Raw genomic sequence first — 8,878 nt, forward strand, 5'->3', positions numbered from 1 at the left:
AAATCAGAAACACTACAAATAAATTTAGTAGGAGAAATTAAGATACAAACATAAAACAATTTTTTTATGAGATGATTTTCAGATGTGATTAGTTAATATGTATTAGATATAAAAATAAAATAAATAAAATAAATCCATTTTAATAACAGATTTGAATAGAAAAACTTATTATTTTTATTCTTATTGTCTTGTTTTTAAACGGTAATTAAAGATAATAACTAAATACTAGAATGAAGGTGATAAACATGTAAAAATAAAAATATGTTTAATTATATAAAAAAGATGTTTTTGAAAATAATTTTAGAATAAATCTTTATGTAAAATAAAGAAATATATCCTTTTTATTTTTTTATTTTAAAAAGAACGATAAATGAGAAAGAAAAGAGGTGATGCGTTGCTTTATTTTTTATTTTTTTGAAATAAATTAGTATTGTAAGCAAAAAAGCGGAGAGGAGGGTCGCTTTACTCAATGCAGACCGACCACCAAAAATAAAAACTAGAAAACAGATGTTTTTGGTGGATACAAATTCCAAATCTCTCCAGTCTTTGTTACTTCAGTCACTTCATTTCTCCTTCGCCTCGCATTTTCAAGTTATGGGGATTTGTTTTTTTCTGCTGTTTGCAATGTAAGTAACGTTCTCTCTGTTTCTTGGCTTTTAATTTCGTTTATAGTGTTGGAATGGGTGTTTGATTACTGAGAAAATGGAGGAAAGAAATGTTACTTTTTTATGCTAATAATGGATGTTTTAAGCTTTCCCTTTTTGTCTTTCAAATGGGTCACTTCCCTTTTTTCCAGGCTTTTATTTTCTATAATTGGTGTTGCCTACTGGTTTGTTTTTGAAAATATGGTGGGTTTTGCGTTTTTATTTAAAAAGCTGCAACAAGGCTTACCTGCGAGTTGTGGACTTTAGTTTATATAATCTTTTCGACGATTTTTACTGAAATAGGATATGATTTGTTGAAAAACCATGTTATGGATCTGATAAATTGAAGGAAAGTCGATTTTTTTTTTTTGTTCCTTTTGTTCTATGAGGATGCTTGGGGATGATCTTTGTTGGTTTTTTTTTTTTTTAGATGATAGAAGGTGAGTGATGCTGCTTTCAAGATGGTTACGGGGTGTAAATTGTTGTGTGGAAACTAGTAGAGGACGGGGGCGGAATGTTTTCCGAGAGATTAACGGGAGAGGCATCTCTTCGCCGGGAATTGGAGGCTTTGAGTGTGTCTCAACGGCTAGTTAGAAGTGTTAGCCAGAAGCTGAGGAAGAAGAATCATAGAGGTGAAGGAGAGGAAGAGGATGATTCAAGGGGAGTTTCGCTGAAATGTCTTACTTTGTATGGTATGGGTGGGGGTTGCAAAGTTGGTGCTGACACAGGTGAGGAATTTGGGGATCCGAGCGGTAGGAGGAGGTCGTCAAGTGCTAGTGAAGAAGGAAAGGGATATAGACCAATATGTGGTAATGAAGAGACAGGGTTCGATTGTTTCTCATATGGGATGAGGGAGAAGTTTTGGAAGAAAAACAGTAGAAAGGATTTAGAGCTTGAAGATTCGATTCAAAATAGCAGGTTGCATATGTTTCTTCCAGATGATGTCCTGGAATTATGCTTGGTGAGACTCCCATTGACCAGTCTGATGAATGCCCGCCTTGTATGCAAGAAATGGAGATACTTGACTACCACCCCTCGGTTCCTGCAGATGAGACGGGAAGGGCCATATCTGAATCCGTGGTTGTTTTTGTTTGGCGCTGTTAAAGATGGATATTGTTCTGGGGATATATATGCATTGGATGTATATCAGGACCAGTGGCATAGGATTGATTCTGACATTCTAAAAGGAAGGTTCATGTTTTCTGTTGCCAGTTTTCAAGACGATATTTATGTTGTTGGTGGTTGTTCTAGCTTGACTCACTTTGGAAGAGTGGATAGGAGCTCATTCAGGACACACAAAGGGGTGTGGGCTTTTAGCCCTTTAACTAAATCTTGGCGTAAAATTGCTTCCATGAGGTATGCAAGATCAATGCCTGTTTTAGGAATTTCTGAGGTTCGTTCAGACTTTTCAGTGGTTCACAGTCATCAACATCGACAAGAAAGACGTTTTCCTAGGTCACGTATTGCTGGGGTATCAGATGTTTATGAGGACCCTCACAGGTTTTCACTAAGAAGACAATATAGAAATGCTTTTGATGAATATGAGCCTTCATCATTGCCCAGTAGAAAGTCACACAAGTTCACCAGACAAAAAAGTGGCCAATCAAATATGAAGGACTGCAAGAGGTTTGTATTGATTGCTGTAGGGGGTCTTGGATCCTGGGACGAGCCACTAGATTCTGGAGAAATTTATGATCCCATAGCAAATAAATGGACAGAAATCCAGAGGTTGCCTATGGATTTTGGGGTTGTTTGTTCTGGAGTTATTTGCAATGGGATGTTTATGGTTTACTCTGAGACAGACAAGCTCATGGGATATGACATTGAAAGGGGCTTCTGGATGGCAATCCAATCCTCTCCATTCCCTCCTCGTGTTCAAGAGTATTACCCTAAACTTGTGTCTTGTAATGGCCAGCTATTTATGCTTTCAGTTTCCTGGTGTGAAGGGGATGGTCAAATCGGCCAGAGAAACAAGGCTGTTAGAAAATTGTGGGAGCTAGATCTCATGTATCTTACTTGGACAGAAGTGTCAGTGCATCCCGATGCACCAATGGATTGGAATGCTGCATTTGTTGCAGATAAAAACCTAATATTTGGGGTTGAAATGTTCAAAATATTTGGTCAAGTGTTGGACTTCTTGACCGTATGCGATGTGTCTGACACGGGAACAAACTGGAGCCACATTGCTAGGAATCACATGACTCATGAATTTGACGCTTCCTCGTGCATGACTAAATCATTGGCTGTCTTGTATCTTTGAGGTCCTTGTTGAATGTTGGTTTGTGCAGAGAATTTTAAACATTTATTTAGCCACACCAGATTTTGAGCACAGATTGGGACCCCCGAATTTCATATTTAATTCTTTGGACAATCAATTTGCCTGCTGGTGCTTTCATCTGTGCATTTTCTTCACCACTGTTTATACGATTCATCCTGTATTCCTGAGCTTGTTTATGTTCATTAATAATGAATTTGTTTTCTTGTTCATCCTGTTTCCAATTAGGTGGAGTTTATTCTGATGATATCATTTTGACCTTTCATTTTGCTTCTTTGCTGATGCTGATTTCATGCCTGAACAATGAATATTTATGGCGGCAAACTGGCAGTTGTCGGGAAAGCCTTGTGCTAGCAGGGTGGACAATTGATTTGTTGAAAAAGACTGTTTTTCTATGTTAAAATAGGACTGTAAGAGAAGTTCTAGTACGGAAGTTGTCATCCACAGGCCACTGGTATTACTTACTACATGAAACGCATGATGACATTCGTAGCCAAAATTTTAAAGATTCAAGACTTTCGATCCAGCCTCGAGGCCAAGGTCTGCTTATCTATTCGAGTTGAGTTCGTTGCATCAGTACTTCGTCCATGCTTGAATTTTCCCATAAAAAATAAGGTTAAGATACTTTGCATAAACTCAACAGTTCTGCTCCTGCACGAGCGCCCTCCGAGGATGTTGTTTTGCCTACCTAAGCTGCCTTTCAATTCTCAAAGGTCAAAGTATTTCACGAACAGAGAACAATATTTATTGGGAAGCCATTACTTTCAGGACTACAAGACCAGACCTAGGGTCGATGTTAACCCGATTGCCAGAAAGAATATTGTTTCAGGTTCTTTTCATCCACTTGAGAAACATTTGAGTGCTGGTTGATCTGCGAAATATAAAACGTTAAAAGAACCATGATGTTGGAAGCCTGGAAAGAAAAATAACCAATAATCCACTCTTGATGCTAGTACAATACATGCAACCGTATTAAAAAATGGAAGAAAAGAAGGGCGAAAAAATAAGAAAGAAAAGAAAAGCGAAAAATTTCAAAATCCTCAAAAACCGAGAAATCGGTTTACATCAATATCTACCAGCAGCTTAACGCGACCATAACCATAAATGGCTCTGGACAAAGGGTGGATTACATACAGCTCCTGGATCAGAAAGCGGTCTGGCCTGTATTTGGATAGATGCCAGAGAAGTTGGGTATCTTATCGACATGTTTCAGGGCACGCTCAGCAACCTGCCGTGTCCGATAGTCAGCATGCTGGAAGGCATCAACAAGTGCAGTACTCACGTTTGGATCTCCAGAAACTTCATATGCTATGTCATCAGTTCGTAAAAGTCTCTCAGCAGCCCAAACTGCCCTCCTTCTCAGATTCTCTGTCCGTTTCTCCAGCAAAACATCAAGTATAGGTCTAACTCCCTCTGCCTCACACAGCACCGCCACCCCTTGTTCAATGTCAACCCCATCATCCAACAAAGTAGAGATTGCTGCAAGTGCTGCCTCAACCACTTTCTCATTTGTGTGATCTAAAAGAGCTACCAGCTTCTCAACAGCCTGTCCTTCCAGAAGACAGAATGTTTCTTTTAGGGAACATGTTCCTCCGTGGAGCCGGCACGATCCAGTAATGACAGGCTGTTTGCTAAAACACGAAAAGATTGAGGCACATAAATTAGGAGGCGGCAACTCAGGCAATCTTGTTAAATTTTTGGACTCTTGAGCCAAGTTCTCTAATGCCATGGCGGAGACCATCTGTACATTGTCGAGTCCGTTGGACTGAAGCAGTTGGATGAAAAGAGCTGCGAGATTGTGCTCACGGGCGAGCTTAATGGCATCTGGCTCATCAGCCAACACAAATGTGACCCTTGATAGAACCCGTACTAGTCCTTCAAAAAATGGTGTCATAAAGCGGGCACTCCTAATCTCACCCTGTTGGATCTTTACCACTCTGGAGATGATTAGTGGAAAGGAGCTTTCATCTAGCATCTGCCGAGTGAGGCTCAGATCCCTCTCTGGGAGCTCAGCTAAAAGGCCAATAGCAGCTGCCTGCTCTTCTGTGATTCCTATGTTTTCTGCTACAACTTTGAAAAGGCTTCCTAGCTGGCCCACCACGCCACAAAGAGCATCAGCTAATTCCTGGCCCATATGTGGAGAGACTTTCTGGAGAAGTTTTATGGAAGCTACACGCAAATCCCTCTGGGGAGCCTCAATAAACTGAACCAAACTGTTGATAGCTCCTGAGCTTTTAATGGCAGCAACAACATTTAAAACAGTAGATGAAGAACTGGTCAGCCCAACAAGAACCTGCAAAAGTTTGCACTCAATAGCTGGACCAGTGTTGCTAATTAGATGGAGGAGGTTATGCACCATGTCTTCTGAAACAAGAGAGTGATGGTCAGGTCCAACAGGAATTAGATCAAAGTCATCGCCTGAGTTTACAACATTGGCAAGAATTGTTGCCGCGACCTCTTTGAGACGCATGGGAAGCTGATTGGTGCCGACTGTGAAGAGGTCTTTGACAAGAGGGGGAAGAATTCCGGCCTCAATCAAAACCTTGGCACTTGCCTCGTGAAAAGAAATTTGATTCAAAGCTTTTAAGGCAGCTTCTCTTGACTGCATATTACCACTTCTCATAATATTGATTAGAGATGAACCAACAGTTCTTGCAACAAGGACTTTCACGTCATTGTTCATGACCAGCTCACCCAGGTATGAAGCCATAGACAGTTTAGTTTCTGGTGGGCCTGCAGCATTTCCATTCTGGTTACATTAATCAATGCAATATGGCATTTGTATGATCAGATGAATGCATCTGGGTCTCACCATCGATGATACCACAATTTAGAGTACAAACGCATGACACCAACTTTTTTAAATACCAAGTTGAATTTTGCAATTTCTATGGCTTTTACTATCTCCAGATTACAATTTTTAACAAAGATCGTACAGGTGCATAAGCTAAGGACCCCCCTAATACTTGCATGGAATTCAAAAATCATTGAAACATTGAGCTCCGAGGATGTACCTTCAAGAATTTGATTCAGAAGAGGTCGCAGTCTGCCATTTTCAGCCATCTGCCGTACATTGTTTTCACATTTCTCCAGATTTCCTAGTGTTTTATCAGCTTTCTCAACAGTTGAAAGATTTTCTGATTTGCTGCTTATCATTCCAACCAATATGAGAATTGCTCCATTCACTGAACCAATCTTCTCGCACAAGGCTTCGGATTTTGAGAGCTCAAGCAACAATGAGACAGCTTCCTCCCTTTCTATGGATTGCTCATGAGACAAAAACTTAACTATTGTCCGCACATTGTCACCCTCAGCCAGTATTGCCTGCCAAAAAAGGAAGATTCGGTTATCAGGAGACAGACAATGCATGACTCTGGTGATGTCATGAGAGCTATACTGCAACACATAACTCTGGTGATGTCATCGAAGCTATACAGAAATAACAAGCAAACCTGGCACGACCTTATTATCAGCATCATCCTCGACCACAATCTGAAGGGTTTCCAAAGCTTTGCACCGGACTCTACGACTGGTACTCTTCAACATTTCAACAACCATAGGTATTAAATCAGCATTGCGCACAGCATGCTTATTCGACCGGCTCTTATGACACATGTATTGTATATACTTCAAAGCATGCAAAACATCACTCTCTGGACTGCCCGGGTTTAGAGATCTCCTTGCCGTATCAAGGTGAACAGCTTCATTCCTAGCAGTCCACTCTTCAATGGTGTTCCGCAAAGCTATGCTGGGGTTTAGTTCTGTGCTTCTCAATTCTTTTTGTGTCAAAGGGCAAACCAACTTCCTTCCACTCTCCCTGCATTCCTTGAACCACTTCTCTATCGCTTCGCGTTCAAAACTGCGACCATTTTCTAAGGTGACAGGATCACTCATAACTTGCTTTGTTAAAGGGCAAACAAATGCATCGTAAATAGGCTCTACATGGAGTCTCTCAAACTGATAACTTTCATCCGATTGGCTACCATGATCATAACTTCCATCCCAGCTTTCAGCCATCTGATCTAAATAAACCTGTAGCAACAAAGCAGTGTCGCGTCAGCAATCACCAAACTTATTTTTTTGCCCATAGCCATATCATTCCATCAACAAAGCAGTAGTAAAAGCACATCGAGAAGATTAAATTGACCCAATTCCAAGAAAAAAGGCATCAAGCACAATAAAGAAAGAAAGCAAGCCTACTGGATTTCCAGGATATTCAGTGGGTCGTGGGGATTAGTCGTGGTGCACGCAAGCTGACTCGAACACCCACGTAAATAAAAAAAAAAGAAAGCAAGCAAGCATTCCAAGTGACCTTTTCCTTCCAATCTAGTGATAACAGTTGAACAAGCAAAGCGTTGAAGAGCTGCCTGCACAAAGCAAAAACTAACCTTTCCCTTCCAATTTAGTGATAAATGAATGGAAAGTTACCAATTCTAGTTCTCCAAATTTCCTCAATTATCTATCCTAGCAGCTAACACTCGCAGCAAAAAGAAGAAAGACAAGGGGAAACAGAGAATACATCGAGAAGTACAGTGGCTGAGATGGGCAATAAAAGGTCTACTGGAATCACTAAAACTCTTAATTGATAATCCAAACAAGTTAATTGAATTCACCAAATTCATACAGCCATACCTATCCGCCGTTAATTATCAAAAGGTCTCCAATTTAACAGCTCTTTCAAAAACCCCTTTCCCTCCTTGTTGTTTGCAATTCAACAAGTAGCTCGAGAAGAATTGGACAATCCATAAGGGCAGGTTGCTTCAACTTCAATTATTTTTGTTCTTTTATCTTATTCGAAATGGGAAAATAATATTGGTACCAAACAGAGAGGAGGGAGAGGGAGAGGGAGAGGAAGTAAAAAATATATATATATATATATATATTTTTTTTCTTTCTTTATTTATTATTTTGAAATTGAATGGTATGGTAGTAGAAGAAAGGAGAAGGCAACAAGGAGAACCAAACAAGAAACGAGTGAAAACGATCTAGAGGCATAAAAGTAGAGAAGGTTGACCAAAACGAAAGAGTCTTCATTTTTATTTATTTTTTAACTTTTAGTTGACGAAAGGGAGAGAGGTTTTGAGTTTTAATTATGAAGATTAACCATAACAAGAAGGGTGGAAGTGGATCCCATGTGACTAGTGTCCGAAAACAGGCTGGATTTCAAGGTTTCTTGCCCGTTTATTGTTTGTTGAACCCATATGATTAGAGGAGGGAACCTAAGCAACCGCCTTGACTACAGCTGGTGTTAATTAAGCAATAAGAGGGAATTTTGAAAAATCGTCGATTTTTTTTTTCCAGCGCTTGGACCAAGTAGAGATCGAACTTTCTTGCACTGTAGCAGCCACCACCAGCAGCAGCGGTCAGCCTTTTCCATTCCAACCGGTCAGCGAACTTCTTTAGTGGATTGCAATCATGATGCAAATAAGATAACGGGTGAGCACTGTCTTTGATCCTGTTCTTCCCCTTTCCATGGATTCGTAAACAAGAAACATGCTTCGTTGGTGTGCACAGAATCCATAAAGCTTGTGAGCAGTTTCACCTCATTCTTGAAACTCTTGTTAAAACCAGGCTCCTCTGCCTCTCGATGATGAAGTTTCTTCAAGGCAACTACTTGTGCACTTGGAAGTTGTGCCTTGTAGACACTCCCATAACCAGTGGATCCGGTACAATATTTGAGGTCAAGGTCCTCCGTCGCTGCAATGATTCTTCGTACGGGAAATAAATCTCCATTTCTAAAGATGCTGGCTCCACTTGGGTGGTCTTAACCTTACTACGAGACAGAGAATAACATCCAAGAAAAAAGAGAGTGAAATGGTGATGATGGTAAGAAATATTTTGATGGAATGAGTGTCTCTTGGATTTTGAAGGTAAGCAGTATGAGAAATCAGGGTGTTAATTGACAGAGTAAATAGGTCAAATGATATACATGGGAAGGCATCTTTTCACTTAAATGACT

The 8,878-nt window shown here is 40.1% G+C and overlaps 2 protein-coding genes across 4 annotated transcripts; one reads left to right on the forward strand and one right to left on the reverse strand.

Moving 5' to 3' along the window:
- The first annotated feature begins 427 nt into the window (after positions 1 to 427).
- Positions 428 to 3,131, forward strand: LOC105137222 (F-box/kelch-repeat protein At5g42360-like). 2 transcript variants are annotated; one of them, XM_011042899.1, is made up of 2 exons: positions 428 to 626; positions 1,075 to 3,131. In XM_011042899.1, the coding sequence occupies exon 2, from the start codon at positions 1,159 to 1,161 to the stop codon at positions 2,902 to 2,904; it is 1,746 nt and encodes a 581-aa protein (XP_011041201.1). In that variant the 5' UTR covers positions 428 to 626; positions 1,075 to 1,158; the 3' UTR covers positions 2,905 to 3,131. The 2 variants fall into 2 exon arrangements, with proteins under 2 accessions (XP_011041201.1, XP_011041202.1); XM_011042900.1 differs by having other exon boundaries at positions 1,082 to 3,131.
- A 671-nt stretch (positions 3,132 to 3,802) lies between these two features.
- Positions 3,803 to 8,101, reverse strand: LOC105137224 (U-box domain-containing protein 44). Of its 2 annotated transcripts, none has more exons than XM_011042901.1 (4): positions 7,552 to 8,101; positions 6,382 to 6,951; positions 5,934 to 6,243; positions 3,803 to 5,652 (listed from the first exon to the last, which is right to left on the reverse strand). In XM_011042901.1, exons 2-4 carry the CDS (start codon positions 6,934 to 6,936, stop codon positions 4,064 to 4,066), a joined length of 2,454 nt encoding a protein of 817 aa, XP_011041203.1. In that variant the 5' UTR covers positions 6,937 to 6,951; positions 7,552 to 8,101; the 3' UTR covers positions 3,803 to 4,063. The 2 variants fall into 2 exon arrangements, with proteins under 2 accessions (XP_011041203.1, XP_011041204.1); XM_011042902.1 differs by lacking the exon at positions 7,552 to 8,101 and adding an exon at positions 7,232 to 7,545.
- Positions 8,102 to 8,878: the final 777 nt, after the last annotated feature.

Source organism: Populus euphratica, unplaced genomic scaffold (genome assembly GCF_000495115.2).
Source record: "Populus euphratica unplaced genomic scaffold, PopEup_1.0 scaffold65.1, whole genome shotgun sequence".
NCBI lineage: Eukaryota > Viridiplantae > Streptophyta > Magnoliopsida > Malpighiales > Salicaceae > Populus > Populus euphratica.